General features: G+C 26.9%; 2 protein-coding genes and 1 long non-coding RNA gene across 10 annotated transcripts; 1 reads left to right on the top strand and 2 right to left on the bottom strand.

Annotated features, from left to right (window-relative positions):
- The first annotated feature begins 5,382 nt into the window (after positions 1–5,382).
- Positions 5,383–17,224, top strand: LOC123272704. Of its 8 annotated transcripts, none has more exons than XM_044739689.1 (19): positions 5,383–5,632; positions 5,781–5,791; positions 6,094–6,303; positions 6,363–6,421; positions 12,469–12,603; positions 12,683–13,031; positions 13,129–13,320; positions 13,516–13,855; positions 13,939–14,241; positions 14,327–14,407; positions 14,670–14,750; positions 15,052–15,132; positions 15,439–15,516; positions 16,084–16,143; positions 16,307–16,321; positions 16,394–16,447; positions 16,612–16,677; positions 16,846–16,855; positions 16,944–17,224. In XM_044739689.1, exons 7-19 carry the CDS (start codon positions 13,210–13,212, stop codon positions 16,945–16,947), a joined length of 1,284 nt encoding a protein of 427 aa, XP_044595624.1. In that variant the 5' UTR covers positions 5,383–5,632; positions 5,781–5,791; positions 6,094–6,303; positions 6,363–6,421; positions 12,469–12,603; positions 12,683–13,031; positions 13,129–13,209; the 3' UTR covers positions 16,948–17,224. The 8 variants fall into 8 exon arrangements, with proteins under 8 accessions (XP_044595624.1, XP_044595622.1, XP_044595621.1 ...); XM_044739687.1 differs by having other exon boundaries at positions 5,383–5,791; positions 12,683–12,704; positions 12,805–13,031; XM_044739686.1 differs by having other exon boundaries at positions 5,383–5,791; positions 12,683–12,840; positions 12,934–13,031.
- On the bottom strand, positions 7,339–10,376 carry LOC123273326. The gene is made up of 4 exons (XM_044740732.1): positions 10,373–10,376; positions 9,651–10,255; positions 8,552–9,534; positions 7,339–8,486 (listed from the first exon to the last, which is right to left on the bottom strand). Exons 1-4 carry the CDS (start codon positions 10,374–10,376, stop codon positions 7,355–7,357), a joined length of 2,724 nt encoding a protein of 907 aa, XP_044596667.1. The 3' UTR covers positions 7,339–7,354.
- Positions 11,029–12,522, bottom strand: LOC123272731. The gene is made up of 3 exons (XR_006511139.1): positions 12,295–12,522; positions 11,995–12,204; positions 11,029–11,915 (listed from the first exon to the last, which is right to left on the bottom strand). It is a non-coding gene; the product is annotated as an uncharacterized LOC123272731 (long non-coding RNA).
- Positions 17,225–17,823: the final 599 nt, after the last annotated feature.

The raw sequence follows: 17,823 nt of genomic DNA, 5'->3' as shown, positions 1-17,823 counted from the left end.
AGTAACTAAAAGTGATTAGACTACCATCTCGTGGTCAATAGATAATGCCGAATGCCGCGGCAGTTGGGCACGCAGGAAGAACCCCCAATTACATCGAGCCTAGATGATTCTCAGTCAAAAATTTTCTAACAGAGTGTCATCTAGCAGAAAGTAAACCAACCAAATGAATAATAACCGTAAATGACGTAAATAAAAATGACTGCAATAAAAATGACAAAATAACGAACGGACATATATCCTATAGTACGAGCAGTAAAACGATAGTTAACCAAATTTATTTACACAAAATCGTGAAAACACTTGATGACGTCCAGCCAAGAAGACTGTTAGCTAAAAAACATAAGCCCAAGTAGTATTTAGCAAAAGTTTCAAAAATCCAAATGACTAGTAACCAAAACAACGTTAAACAGAAAAACCATTGACAAAATAACCATGTGGTAAATGAACTTTTTGTCGGACATACAAACAACAAAACGACCGCTAGCCAAATGTTTTCTTTCATTACAAAAATTTAAATAACTGTCAACCAAAACAACGTTAAACAGAAAAACCATTGACAAAATAACCATGTGGTGGATGAACTTTTAGTCTAACATACAATCAACAAAACGACCGCTAGCCAAATATTTTTTTTCAGGTTGCTGTCGATCGGTAATACTGATTTCGTAACACTTTATTATCATTTAACTTTAAAATGGTGACAAGTGTATTATAAAGATGTCTCTTGCTACATTAAAGTAAAAAATAATAATATTGTTATTTAAATTACTATCATAATTATTTTCATAACTTTTTTATTATTAATATTATTATAATGAAGATAATAATTACAGCAATATTTACATGGTTAAAAAAAAAATTATATCAAAAATGCAGTTACATTTTTTCTAAATATTCATAACTTAACAACATCAATCGAATATATAAAAAATTAATACTACATTTTTAAACAGTGCGATAATATTGAAAATTCATTTCAATTATAAAATATTAATTTTTATTATATATTTGTTGCAGAAATTGAATTATTTATAGTATTCTGCATAAATGAATTTTTGATTTTCTTTTAAACCATGTAAACAAATGGATTGATTACAAAAATAAATAATGCATTTTTAAATTGTGAAAATTTTGATTAATTTATTGAATTATTGAAATGAAAGTCATGACAATTATTGGGTAAATAATACGTGACGTATTTTTTTTGTAAAGGCCCGACATACAGGGCATTTCAATCCTGGTGATAGATTGCTGTCTGCTTCTGTTAATAGTTGAACAAGGCATGCTTGGCAAATCATAAAATGATTACACGGTGCGAATGTTTAAGCAATTCGGTTCTCTAGACACACGCAGCACTTAGCGGAAATCTCATCGTTGTCGTTCCGGTACGGAGGCCTAGCTGTAAATATAAACAAATTTTATGTGCAATATGGTAATATATTTAAAATTAGTTTTTTTTTTAATATTAAAAATAGTCGTGAACTTACCTATTATCCTCTCCAAAATATAAGCATTATTTGTAATAAAAAATCGTTGATTAATGAAGGTACCAAAAGGATAAAAAATACTCCACGTATGAATGCGTTAACGATATCTATACGATTTTAAATAAAACTAAAATATTTAATATTATTGGTGTAAATTATTATTTTATTATTATTACCTTCTCTTCCTTCTTCTTCCTCTATAGCTTCATGATCGTCTTCTCTGCGGACACTAATGACACGACCTACAACGTTTGATAATTATATCAGAATGACATATAAATACATACAACATGTATTAAATACATCATCATTATTATAATTATTATCATTATCAATATTGTCATTATTTATATCGTTCAAACGGTATATTCATTCATGAGTTTTTACTTTTCTTTTCAATACTCACCACTACCAATATAGCGAAGATTTGTAAAGCCACGTGCTTCAAGCTCTGCTATTCCTGAAAATCAATTAAATGTATTATTTCACTTAAGAATTGATCAATAAAAAAAATAAATTATTATTAACTTACTTCTGTATCCTTCTACTATATCGGCCATCAAATGAGATATATTTGTAAATTAACAAGAGATTTAAAACATTAATTATTGATGGAAGAAAATTAGTTTTTATATTTTTTTTTTTTTTTGTATTTTTGCAGTAACGCAATGATTATAAATTTGAATGAAATGACTGTTATTATTACCGTTTCGAGCATCGGCCAAAAATCAAAATCATCGTTCACATTGATGCCAATTTGGTCATCTGTAAAATTAAAAATCATTATAGAATTAATATTAACTTGTTAAATATGATATAAACAATTAATTTTTTTTAATACATAATAAATATTAATAAATTTTTGAAAAATGATTGGTTATTTCTCGATTATTGATCTTAAACATAACAACAATAACAGTGCAAATGTAAACTTTAAAAATTTTTGAAGTATTTTAATTTATGACTAACATATCTAATAAACAGAAAAAATTGTAGTGTTGTAATATCATATAGAATCATGTGCTTACATTACACTATAACAATATCTTTTCCTGGTTCAGAAAGATGATTTGGAATGATTACCTTTATGTCAAACGTATATTTATGTAGCATTTAAATCCAAAGCTTCCAAATTATTTCAAGTTGTTTTAAATCATTTTATATTTTAAAAATTGAATTATTCTATTCTTATCAATATGATTTTACGCAACGAGGTTTTTAATTCTTCATACGATATAATTGACTAATAAATACCATTATATCATTATTGTAATAGAATAAAAGATTATTGAAATTAATAATTTATTATATTTAATGTGATACTTGCCATCTTCAGACAGATCACCTGGCGACAACACGTGCTGCTTCAGCTAAGGGCTGATCAACAACATGAGCGGCAATCACATCTGTAAAAAAATTATTATAACAGTATATTTCACAGCAGTAACAATCGAAGTTTTAATTTTTTAAATTTAATATTCTTCAATTTAATCTAGAGATTTATTTTTTAATTGAAAAAATTTTAGTTTAAATCATACTATTGTAAAAGATTCAATGATCGCTATTATTATCAAAACAACCTTCACCATCGCGGTGTTTAATTTTTCATAAAATTTTTTTTTTTTAATTAATATGTTTATTTCGTTTTAGAAACAAAATCAAAAGATTTAAAACTTAAATGTATTATTATGCTACATTGTATACTAACCGTCTGGATTGACAGCATCTGCGGCATCAGGATTTGCTGCTTCAGCTAAGAGCTGACCAACATCATCAGCGACATTTACATCTGTCGAAAAATAAATAAGTATCAGTTTTTTTTTTTTCAATAACTTTACAATTTTTTTTTTCTTACAATTATTTTATAAAATGGTTTTAAAATGAATATTTTCAATCTAGAATCAAGACAATAAATAAAAATCATTATTTTGTTAAATATTAAGTTGCTGTATTATATCAATATAACTATAACCAATGCAGTGTTTAATTTTAAGCACGGAATTATTAATAAACAATTACGATTAAGTCATTATTACTAATGAAATCAAACATTTCTATAAGTCATTTTTATATTAAATATAAGCTTTTACCGTTTGCAATGACATTATCTGCGGCATCAAGATTTGCTGCTTCATCTAAGGGCTGACAAATATCATGAGCGGCAATCACATCTGTAAAAAAAAAAAAATTTATTATAACAGTATATTTTACAGCACTAACAATCAAGGTTTAATTTTTTTTTTTTTATTTTTTAAATATTAAATGTTTTAAAATTTTGTTCTGAGATTAATTTTTAATTGAAAAAATTTTAGTTCAAATCATACTATTTTAAATTATTCTATGATTGCTAATACTATCACTACTTCAATAATTTTTTTTTTTCTCAGTTATAATAAAATTAAATTGTCATAAAATTTATAGTTTTAATCATACCATCTTCATTTGCGTGACGTTCGACTTCCTCAACAGCAGCTACTTGCAAGTAGTCATGGTCTAACATCACAATATCGTTATCTGAAAATATGATTAATCACAATTATTTTAGCGAATTTTTTTATTAATACAATAAAATGCGTTATTAATGATTAATCGAAAGTACCTTCTTCTTGTAATTGCGCTTGTTGTTGTACATTATCAATGAGCAGAACCGAGCATCGAATCCTTTGTTGATCGCTATTATTTAATATATCATAACATGGCCGAACTTGTAATCTCAAACATCTCAAAATGTGGTCAATGTCAAAGGTATCATTTAAAAATTTCCTCCACAATTTTTCTATGTCTGGCTTTCCTCCTTGAAGAATTAAATGTGAAGTTGGACAATTTTATTACACGGATCTTTCCCTTCATCTAATTTTTTAGATTGCTTTCAGCACCATACGCTACGTACTGATTATATCCTATTATAAAATCATAATAATTTATTATTAAACTTTCATTGAATTAGCAAGCGATAGATATCCAAATTAACAAATATACTCACGTAAAATTTTCCAAATATCATTATTTCCGTGTTTATTACTGTACCAGTAGTTACTGAAGATATTAAAGGTTGACCTTTTCCACATCTTGTAATGACTTTAAGTCATTATAATTTGAAAAAATTTACCGGTCCAACACCTTCCATCCATTTCTCCGCAAATAAATTGAAGAACTTATCATAGCTTTGCTGCGTTTCTTTAGGAATAGATTCACGTATTTTCCGGTAACAAATAGTAATTTGTTCTGGAGGTAATAACGGTAACGCACACATTTTCTGTATAATTTCATCTTTGCGCAAAATATTAACTCCACGAAGACGTATCAAAGATTCATTAACAATATGCTGGAACATATAAAACATCACTTAATAAAAATTAAATAACTTTAAGTTGTAGACTTGTTGTTATATGAATATAGTTGGGTAGTTTAACTTTTTCGATACGGTACTGCTACAGCACTGTAAACACCCATGGAACGCCTACGTAGGAGGAGCACATTTTCTACGGCCCATTTTATAAATAAGGTAATAAGGACTTACATTACAGTAACTGAATAAGGTTCCTTTAATAACTGCATCAGGAAACTCTTCTTTACAATCTTCATGCAATAACCGATCGTAATTGGGATATATCATTGTTACATTGGGCATTGTTTGTTTTAACTGCCTCAAAATTGGACGATAGCAGTTATCACTAGCTGTTGCTATTAGTACTTATAGTACTACAAATGCCTAAAATAATTATATTAAAAAATTAAACTTTTATGTACACAGAAAAAATAATAGTAAACAATATTTGTTTATTTTTAAAAAATAAAAAAAAATTGGCTGTTGCTGGCCGTCCGATAATTCGGACGATTAATTTTTTTTTATTCGTCCGATATTCGGACGATTAATTTTTTTTTATTCGTCCGATATTCGGACGATTAAATTATTTTTATTCGTCCGATATTCGGACGATTAATTTATTTTTATTCGTCCGATATGTTAAGTCTTATTATGTTGAAGATTTTCATTGAGTACCAACATTCCCAAAATTATATAATATTGCAAATAGCCCTAAATTATAAGTGTATTTATATAGGTGCGATATAGAGGTAAATAAAAATATTGAAAAGGAAGTGTAGCTAAATATATGAGTTATACTTTTTAAAAAAATAGAGAGGTAATTCAAGAAATGATAAAATATACAACATACACGAAGAGGTTATGTTTATGTTTTGTCTACATTCCATATAGAAAATAAGCTAGTTATAAAAATATTTAATTCATTTTCAATAATTAATTGATATAATTGATTGACATTTTAAAAGGACCTATAGAGGTAAGTGGAGAATAAATACAACTACTCAACCAAATATTTAATATTTTAATTGTAATTAATGGTAATAGTTATAACAATGAAATAAATATTGAAAGTTATGGTGTTTCTTTTAATGAATTATAAAAGTATTTATTTTAAAAGAAAAGTTAGTGCTTATAATGGATTTTTTACACCAAATAGATTTTTTTTTATGAAAATTTGATAAGCTGTAAATAATTACATTATGTTATATTTAATTAATGTTTGTATTAATAATCAATTATCTGTAAGTAAGATTTTTATATTATTTTATGAATTCGCAGGTAAGGGTACTCATACAATGTGAGGCATGTGATGTGAGGTGTGCTTTGGTCTCGAAATATTGGAATGAAGATTTTAAATACTAACATGCATATTTAATCCAATATCAATTATATTACCATAAATCTTATATAATTAAAAATAGAAAAATATGTGATGATTTGAAGCCAACTAATACATTAATATAAGAAAATTCCACAGAGAATAATGAGGTTTGTTGGAAGTCTTCAAATTAGAAAAGAAAATTAAAAATTAATGATTTTAATTTCAGAATGAATTTAGGATCTACTTTTCAACTACATCTGAACCATGTGTAATATGAGTGTAATGGTAATGTCAAAATGTAATCATACTATTTATCTTAGAGCCACAAAAAAAATTGGAAAATTTTTTATTGAATTCAATTTAACAGTTAATATTTATAAGGTGAAATAGTGGATTTTAATTTAATAAAAGTATAATAGTTTTCTTTTGTCAGGTGAGTAATTGATGCCTACAAGTTTTAGAAACATGTACAAACATTAGTATATATCGTTCAGAAAATGAAAATTTTTCAGTGTAAAGTTCTATTTTAAATTACTTCTAGTCAATATACAATGACGACGGAAACAATTTTATTATACTAAATAAAATTATTATAATAGTTTGAAGTTTTAGTAAATAAAACAATTCTATTTAATTAAATCGTAAATTATTGGCTATCATTGTTAAGTAAAAATAAAATAAGACAATGGAATTAAGTAAGATTAAATAATATTAAAATTAGCGCACAGGTAATAATTATTTTTTATTTTTTATAACAACTAAATAATAATGAGAATATCAATACAAATTGAAAAATTTCCCACATGTTCAAATTTGTAGAATATTTTTTTTATAACTTGTTTAAAAAAAATATCAAAAAATTATTACATGTGGTCTAACTTCACAGACATTAACATGAACTATTTTTACAATTATCGCACATCCACAATTTTTTTCTTGGTTTTTTTAACTGTCCTGTACATTTCAAGTGGTACCATTCCAAACAATAATCGCATCCGATGCTAATCTTCATTTTTTTATCTTTATTAAGTTCATTCTCGTCGATGGTTTTTTCTAAATCTAAATTGCAATACTTGCATTCCCATGAATCTAATTTTTTTTGCTCAAGCATTTTTTTCAATTTTTTCCATCCGCTTTTAGTAAAATATCGGTTGATTAGTGATAAATCGACATTATCTTCTTCAATGATAGAAAAAGGCAGATCTTTATAATTTTTCGTTAAATCATTTTCATACATATTTTTTTTTTATTATTAAATATTTCTGTGATAACCTCTTCTTTTACTAACCATTGCAATATAATTTTGCGCTTATCTTCAGTTGATTTATTGATAAATGGCGTTTTGAGTGATTTTTTATCTTTTATAATTTTTTTAAGTCCGATCACTGTTTGATCTGTACCTCGGGGTCGTCCTCTTCTTTTCAGAGCCGGTTGCACAATAACATTAGACAATATACTTAATTTTTTCGTTGGCTCTATGGGTGTTGATACATTCGGCATGTATTTTTCATTTTCTTTTAATCCAGTGCTTTGACTTAATATGGCTCTATCATTGTTGTCATCAGAGCTGTCCGACAGCGCATTTCTCGTTCGGCGTTTTTTTATTTGTCGAGCATCATTATCGTCACTGCTATCGGAACTTGTGAAAGAAATTTGTTCTGTTCGTGGGGTGTCATGAATGATAATATTTGGAGAATCAGGATCTTTGTCATTAAAAGTGTCTTGTAAATGACCATCGTCATTGCTATCTGAATTTATAAGATCATTTTTTTCTTCTCGCGGATTCTCATGAACAATAATGTTTGGAGAATGAGGATTTTCATCATTGAAAGTTTCTTGTAAATCACTGTCTTCATTCCTATCTGAATTTATAGAATTATTAAGATTTTCATCAATTGAAGAATCTTTTAAATCTCTATCATCCTCCATTTGATTGTCAGAATCAGATTCAGTAACATCAGGTGAATTCGGTTCTGAGGAGTCCAGATGAATTGTTTGTTTATTTTTATTTGATTCTTTTATAATTACTACCTCTTGATTATTTTGCCAAGCTTCTACTAAATTAACCAATACTTCAAATCTTTTTAAAAATAATTTAGTCCCTACTTCAGCCGCTAAAGCAGGTAATTTTTTAACAACTTCTAATGATTTTTTATATTTTTCATTTTCTGATAAAACTTTTTGTTTGTATTGTGTCGAAGTAATAACAGGCTCTGGAATTGAAATTTCTTCTTGTACAGTTGAAAATACTCTCTGAGTATTGTAGTAATAATCACTGGTCCATCTTTTGTCACAAAGGCTTTCTTCAAATAAATTTTTATTCTCAATTTTTCTCACCATAAATATGTGTCTAAATTAGATAAAAAAAAATTGTAAATAATAAAACTAAACAATAAATATACTAACTTAACTTACCTGCATGGTAAAATCATTGACGTGCGCTCTAAACAGTCACATGATGAAGATGTCGTAGATATTATGCCAGTAGGCGTTAAATTTTGTTGATAAACATTTAAATTTTCATTGTAAATTAATTCCAAATTATGCATTTTCTCTAGTTCTTTTTTGATGAAATTAAATGCATAATTTGTGACGTATTGAGAATAACGACATTCTGGAGAATCTTTAGAAAAACTGAGAACTTTTTGTTTTTGGTACGACTTGGCTGCTTTGTGATTTTTCTCTAATTGAGAGCATTCCGTACAAATTAATAATTGTCTCACGAAATCTTCCAATGACAGATATTTATCTACATCTATTTTTATTTTCGCATTTAATGATTCCAATCGATTATTAGTACCGTTCCCAAAGTTGTGTTGCACGTAATCACTAGATAGAGACCACTCTTTTCGACATTCATGCCAGTTTTTATCGAAGTATTCCACGATTGACTGCGGCATTTTTTTTAGTTCTTCATACAATTGAAAATAACGTTCTTCGGTCTTTGCATACACCAACTCCTGAAGAATTCTTTTAGCTTCATCCCTTTCTTTTGCTGTTATGTTTCTTTTTTCTATAGTGATTTCTCTATTAAAAGTTCTGAGTGTATGAAATGCACACATAATCAGATTCACTTCCAAAGGTAACAAACTGTCACGAATCGCGGCTCTTTCCGTCAGATCTTTATCTGTCATAATGCACTTAATTTTTTTCCATGAAGGATGACATGCTTTAAAACAATTCATCATCCATGTAATGCTCGGTTTGTCTTCATTAACTAAAATCGATACCCCCGCAATTTCGGTACAGCCATTAGGATTTTCGACTATATATAAATAAACAGGTGCCCTAATATTTAATAATTTATATGTTGCGTCGATTCCAACGTACTCGGGATAAAATTCCATGGCTGATTTCATTTGCGGTGTAGCAAAAAAAAGACCTTTGAAAATATTATCCTCAATGAGAAAATTACAATCCGCTTGATAATCGTTTATTAAAATATTTTTTACAGCTTCTAATTGATTTTTTTTTCCCCAGTGTACTTTAAATTATAGATGTCTTTTAATAATACAACTTTTCCAGTTTGTTTTATAATTAGATCTTTAATTGCCGTTTTATTGGCTTTTAAGTTTATCAGTTCCTTAACCTTTTCTTTAACTTCTGGAGTCATCCGTCGAGTTTGAGGCAAGTGTTCATACAATTGTTTCGTCGTAAGATGATTATGATGTAAGTCGATTCTCGATATGAACAACCGTTTTCCATCATCACTCACATTAACGTGAAATGTAGCTGGGCATTCCTTTTGGAAGGTACTTGACGATCTCTCTCCTCTTCCTGCTGGTTTAAAATTTCTTCCGCCATGAATGCAATTATATTTTAAAAAATAATACTTCAAATTTTTATCAATAGGTCTTTTTAGACCGTTTTTTCGACACCGTTCGATGGTCGAAGAATCTCTTGTGTAAAAAATACAATTTGAATAATTTTGATATTCCTTTATTCTTTTTTGTAATTCTTCATGTGACTTGAAACTTTCATTCAATTTTAAATTCGCATTTTCTTCATTAGCATTTTCTCCAATAGCATTTTCTTTAATAGCATTTTCGCCGATAGCATTTTCTTCAATAGCATTTTCATCACTATCTTCTTCAATTGTAGATTCTTCATTAATGTCATCTAAATTTAATAAATAAATAAAATTTTTTACTTTTATTATTTTATTATTGATCATAAATATTTTGATTATAAGTAGCAGACGTCTGTTATATGATAAATAAAATAATAAATACTTACCCATTTTCGTAGATAGAAATAAAAAGATGTTTAATTATAAATTAATTTATACAATTATTATTACAATTGATTTTTACTTATTTACAAAACTGACATTCATTTGAATTTGTTTATCGGCATTTTCATTCAGTTTAATTTTATAAAAAAACAAAATATTTGTATGTTTATATGTATACTATATGAAATTTGTACACAATAACGTTTTTTAATTTAATTTTATTATTTATTTACATATTATTATTAAATAGTACTTAATCGTATTTTTTAGTTATAATTAATTTAAAAACTTACCTACTTTAATATAAAAATGCATTAACAATAGATAGTCTTCTTTATTTTTAATTAAAAATTAATTTTTTTTTAAAATTAATTTAAACTTAAACTGATTATTAATTTTTATATATACAATCTTCTTAGTGGATGATATAATATAAGAACATACGTATTAAAAATATTTAAATTTATAAATGATCGCGCCACATATTTAATGAGATTAAAGTATTTACGAACGTGGGTGCATCCGAAAATGCGCTAGTTAAAAAAATAGCATGGCACGAAAATTAGAAAACTCAAAAATGAGATTACGATAAATAATAATAATAATAGTAACAAAAATAATGATCATAATATTAATATTAATTATAAAAATTACTGTGATACTAAATTAATATTATTTCATTTTTGAATTTTAAACTCTCGCGCCCTGCCACTATTTATAGCTGGAGTATTTCCGAATGCATCCTTTCCTATTGCTCACGCATTTTGCAAGAGGAGCAATTTTACAAATCAGATAGTAACAGGTACCAGCTCCAATTCAAAACGAATTAAAAAAAGATAAGTAATAAATGTTCCTAAAAAAGTAGTAAATGTAAATAGCAGAATTAACATAAATTTAATTTTCAATTTCTTATTTATGAATAATTTATTTTTAATTAACGCGCTGTCGCTACGTATCGTATAATTGTCGCTTAAATCTTATTTCGGAATGTATACTCATTGGTAACCTTAAATTGAATTGTACCTTATATACTAAATAAATATTCTTTTTCGGATGACTAGCATCATTGTTAAAATACTATATTTTCACCCGAATATCGGACGAATAAACATATATTAATCGTCCGAATATCGGAAGAATAAAAAAAAATTAATCGTCCGAATTATCGGATGGCTAGACACTCCGAAAAAAATTACCCGGTTACTTTTAACAACCATCACAAACATAATTTCGTTAACAGTATAAGGTTCAATATCAAAGTTTTTAGCTGTCAATAAATATAATGTATCACTGTCTGCAAATTTAATGAAATTATCATTATCCGTAAACGTCATTGAGGCATAATTTTCTCCGGTGTTATAAACTGATATATTAATATTTGAGGTGCCATCATGAAGTTTCAATTCATTCCATTCTGGTAAATCTAATAAAATTTTAAAGTCATTAAATGAATTTCCTAATTTGGGAAGATTCATTTTCTTTTGTTGATTTCTCATTTGTCGAAAAATTTGACTCCTGTTCACCTGTTCCATGATATCCTGGTATCTATAAATTCGTAAAAATAACAATAATAATAATAATAATAATTTCTTATGTTTACATCTGTATTTATCAATTTACTTACACAATACTTAAATTATCGTAGATTTTCGAAACCTTACGAAATTGTCTTCCACTGGCTGTCATTAATTCTTGTTTGAATACGTCAACGTCTTGTAAACGTTCGTTTTGAGGGTGGTTGTGTGCCACCGCGTTTGTCCTTTAAAATGCGTTATTACACACAAGGCCTTCAGCTGGACATTGATTACTAGTCTTTCTTATGCATACATAGTATCTATTTGAAAAAATTTTTAATTTCAATATTTTTACAAACACATTAACAAATGTTGAAAGTTTGATCGTTCAATTGTTTATTTTTACTTACCTAGTATTAGACTGACTACTGTTAATACGATACTTATAACCGTCATGAATGAAAAAATTTTCATAAGGCACAACAGCCCGACGTTGCCTTCTAACACGTATCATTTTTTAAATTAAAATAGAACTTTTTAATGTAATATATACTTATATATTTCTTAATTTACTTTTTTAACAGAATCAAACTGACCAGTGTGCTTACTCGGCAGTACCGGAATGCCAAATGCGTGCAGCGCTGCGACTCGGGACCTGAGTCTCGGGTCAGTATGAATCAATGTTATGGTGGGGGTGACAGTGCAACGGGGGTGGCAGTGTAAGTAAATTGATAAATACAAATGTAAACATAAGACATTATTATTATTATTATTATTGTTATTTTTACGAATTTATAGATACCAGGATATCATGGAACAGGTGAACAGGAGTCAAATTCTTCGACAAATGAGAAATCAACAAAAGAAAATTAATCTTCCCGAATTAGGAAATTCATTTAATGACTTTAAAATTTTATTAGATTTACCAGAATGGAATGAATTGAAACTTCATGATGGTACCTCAAATATTAATATATCAGTTTATAACACCGGAGAAAATTATGCCTCAATGACGTTTACGGATAATGATAATTTCATTAAATTTGCAGACAGTGATACATTATATTTATTGACAGCTAAAAACTTTGATATTGAACCTTATGCTGTTAACGAAATTATGTTTGTGATAGTTGTTAAAAGTAACCGGGTAATTTTTTTTTTATTTTTTAAAAATAAACAAATATTGTTTACTATTATTTTTTCTGTGTACATAAAAGTTTAATTTTTTAATATAATTATTTTAGGCATATGTAGTACTATAAGTACTAATAGCAACAGCTAGTGATAAATGCTATCGTCCAATTTTGAGGCAGTTAAAACAAACAATGCCCAATGTAACAATGATATATCCCAATTACGATCGGTTATTGCATGAAGATTGTAAAGAAGAGTTTCCTGATGCAGTTATTAAAGGAACCTTATTCAGTTACTGTAATGTAAGTCCTTATTACCTTATTTATAAAATGGGCCGTAGAAAATGTGCTCCTCCTACGTAGGCGTTCCATGGGTGTTTACAGTGCTGTAGCAGTACCGTATCGAAAAAGTTAAACTACCCAACTATATTCATATAACAACAAGTCTACAACTTAAAGTTATTTAATTTTTATTAAGTGATGTTTTATATGTTCCAGCATATTGTTAATGAATCTTTGATACGTCTTCGTGGAGTTAATATTTTGCGCAAAGATGAAATTATACAGAAAATGTGTGCGTTACCGTTATTACCTCCAGAACAAATTACTATTTGTTACCGGAAAATACGTGAATCTATTCCTCAAGAAGAGCAGCAAAGCTATGATGAGTTCTTCAATTTATTTGCGGAGAAATGGATGGAAGGTGTTGGACCGGTAAATTTTTCAAATTATAATGACTTAAAGTCATTACAAGATGTGGAAAGGTCAACCTTTAATATCTTCAGTAACTACTGGTACAGTAATAAACACGGAAATAATGATATTTGGAAAATTTTACGTGAGTATATTTGTTAATTTGGATATCTATCGCTTGCTAATTCAATGAAAGTTTAATAATAAATTATTATGATTTTATAATAGGATATAATCAGTACGTAGCGTATGGTGCTGAAAGCAATCTAAAAAAATTAGATGAAGGGAAAGATCCGTGTAATAAAAATTGTCCAACTTCACATTTAATTCTTCAAGGAGGAAAGCCAGACATAGAAAAATTGTGGAGGAAATTTTTAAATGATACCTTTGACATTGACCACATTTTGAGATGTTTGAGATTACAAGTTCGGCCATGTTATGATATATTAAATAATAGCGATCAACAAAGGATTCGATGCTCGGTTCTGCTCATTGATAATGTACAACAACAAGCGCAATTACAAGAAGAAGGTACTTTCGATTAATCATTAATAACGCATTTTATTGTATTAATAAAAAAATTCGCTAAAATAATTGTGATTAATCATATTTTCAGATAACGATATTGTGATGTTAGACCATGACTACTTGCAAGTAGCTGCTGTTGAGGAAGTCGAACGTCACGCAAATGAAGATGGTATGATTAAAACTATAAATTTTATGACAATTTAATTTTATTATAAATAAAAAACAAAAAAATTATTCAAGTAGTGATAGTAATAGCAATAATAGAATAATTTAAAATAGTATGATTTGAACTAAAACTTTTTCAAATAAAAATTAATCTCAGAACAAAATTTTAAAACATTTAATATTTAAAAAATAAAAAAAAAAAAATTAAACCTTGATTGTTAGTGCTGTAAAATATACTGTTATAATAAATTTTTTTTTTTTTACAGATGTGATTGCCGCTCATGATATTTGTCAGCCCTTAGATGAAGCAGCAAATCTTGATGCCGCAGATAATGTCATTGCAAACGGTAAAAGCTTATATTTAATATAAAAATGACTTATAGAAATGTTTGATTTCATTAGTAATAATGACTTAATCGTAATTGTTTATTAATAATTCCGTGCTTAAAATTAAACACTGCATTGGTTATAGTTATATTGATATAATACAGCAACTTAATATTTAACAAAATAATGATTTTTATTTATTGTCTTGATTCTAGATTGAAAATATTCATTTTAAAACCATTTTATAAAATAATTGTAAGAAAAAAAAAATTGTAAAGTTATTGAAAAAAAAAAAACTGATACTTATTTATTTTTCGACAGATGTAAATGTCGCTGATGATGTTGGTCAGCTCTTAGCTGAAGCAGCAAATCCTGATGCCGCAGATGCTGTCAATCCAGACGGTTAGTATACAATGTAGCATAATAATACATTTAAGTTTTAAATCTTTGATTTTGTTTCTAAAACGAAATAAACATATTAATTAAAAAAAAAAAAAATTTTATGAAAAATTAAACACCGCGATGGTGAAGGTTGTTTTGATAATAATAGCGATCATTGAATCTTTTACAATAGTATGATTTAAACTAAAATTTTTTCAATTAAAAAATAAATCTCTAGATTAAATTGAAGAATATTAAATTTAAAAAATTAAAACTTCGATTGTTACTGCTGTGAAATATACTGTTATAATAATTTTTTTTTTACAGATGTGATTGCCGCTCATGTTGTTGATCAGCCCTTAGCTGAAGCAGCACGTGTTGTCGCAGGTGATCTGTCTGAAGATGGCAAGTATCACATTAAATATAATAAATTATTAATTTCAATAATCTTTTATTCTATTACAATAATGATATAATGGTATTTATTAGTCAATTATATCGTATGAAGAATTAAAAACCTCGTTGCGTAAAATCATATTGATAAGAATAGAATAATTCAATTTTTAAAATATAAAATGATTTAAAACAACTTGAAATAATTTGGAAGCTTTGGATTTAAATGCTACATAAATATACGTTTGACATAAAGGTAATCATTCCAAATCATCTTTCTGAACCAGGAAAAAGATATTGTTATAGTGTAATGTAAGCACATGATTCTATATGATATTACAACACTACAATTTTTTCTGTTTATTAGATATGTTAGTCATAAATTAAAATACTTCAAAAAATTTTTAAAGTTTACATTTGCACTGTTATTGTTGTTATGTTTAAGATCAATAATCGAGAAATAACCAATCATTTTTCAAAAATTTATTAATATTTATTATGTATTAAAAAAAAAATTAATTGTTTATATCATATTTAACAAGTTAATATTAATTCTATAATGATTTTTTAATTTTACAGATGACCAAATTGGCATCAATGTGAACGATGATTTTGATTTTTTGGCCGATGCTCGAAACGGTAATAATAACAGTCATTTCATTCAAATTTATAATCATTGCGTTACTGCAAAAATACAAAAAAAAAAAAAAAAAATATAAAAAACTAATTTTCTTCCATCAATAATTAATGTTTTAAATCTCTTGTTAATTTACAAATATATCTCATTTGATGGCCGATATAGTAGAAGGATACAGAAGTAAGTTAATAATAATTTATTTTTTTTATTGATCAATTCTTAAGTGAAATAATACATTTAATTGATTTTCAGGAATAGCAGAGCTTGAAGCACGTGGCTTTACAAATCTTCGCTATATTGGTAGTGGTGAGTATTGAAAAGAAAAGTAAAAACTCATGAATGAATATACCGTTTGAACGATATAAATAATGACAATATTGATAATGATAATAATTATAATAATGATGATGTATTTAATACATGTTGTATGTATTTATATGTCATTCTGATATAATTATCAAACGTTGTAGGTCGTGTCATTAGTGTCCGCAGAGAAGACGATCATGAAGCTATAGAGGAAGAAGAAGGAAGAGAAGGTAATAATAATAAAATAATAATTTACACCAATAATATTAAATATTTTAGTTTTATTTAAAATCGTATATGAATATCGTTAACGCATTCATACGTGGAGTATTTTTTATCCTTTTGGTACCTTCATTAATCAACGATTTTTTATTACAAATAATGCTTATATTTTGGAGAGGATAATAGGTAAGTTCACGACTATTTTTAATATTAAAAAAAAAACTAATTTTAAATATATTACCATATTGCACATAAAATTTGTTTATATTTACAGCTAGGCCTCCGTACCGGAACGACAACGATGAGATTTCCGCTAAGTGCTGCGTGTGTCTAGAGAACCGAATTGCTTAAACATTCGCACCGTGTAATCATTTTATGATTTGCCAAGCATGCCTTGTTCAACTATTAACAGAAGCAGACAGCAATCTATCACCAGGATTGAAATGCCCTGTATGTCGGGCCTTTACAAAAAAAATACGTCACGTATTATTTACCCAATAATTGTCATGACTTTCATTTCAATAATTCAATAAATTAATCAAAATTTTCACAATTTAAAAATGCATTATTTATTTTTGTAATCAATCCATTTGTTTACATGGTTTAAAAGAAAATCAAAATTCATTTATGCAGAATACTATAAATAATTCAATTTCTGCAACAAATATATAATAAAAAAATTAATATTTTATAATTGAAATGAATTTTCAATATTATCGCACTGTTTAAAAATGTAGTATTAATTTTTTATATATTCGATTGATGTTGTTAAGTTATGAATATTTAGAAAAAAATGTAACTGCATTTTGATATAATTTTTTTTTTAACCATGTAAATATTGCTGTAATTATTATCTTCATTATAATAATATTAATAATAAAAAAGTTATGAAAATAATTATGATAGTAATTTAAATAACAATATTATTATTTTTTACTTTAATGTAGCAAGAGACATCTTTATAATACACTTGTCACCATTTTAAAGTTAAATGATAATAAAGTGTTACGAAATCAGTATTACCGATCGACAGCAACCTGAAAAAAAATATTTGGCTAGCGGTCGTTTTGTTGATTGTATGTTAGACTAAAAGTTCATCCACCACATGGTTATTTTGTCAATGGTTTTTCTGTTTAACGTTGTTTTGGTTGACA

This window comes from Cotesia glomerata, linkage group LG10 (genome assembly GCF_020080835.1).
Source record: "Cotesia glomerata isolate CgM1 linkage group LG10, MPM_Cglom_v2.3, whole genome shotgun sequence".
NCBI lineage: Eukaryota > Metazoa > Arthropoda > Insecta > Hymenoptera > Braconidae > Cotesia > Cotesia glomerata.
The sequence above is the reverse complement of the archived record's forward strand: the minus strand, read 5'-3'. Positions and strand labels throughout refer to the sequence as shown.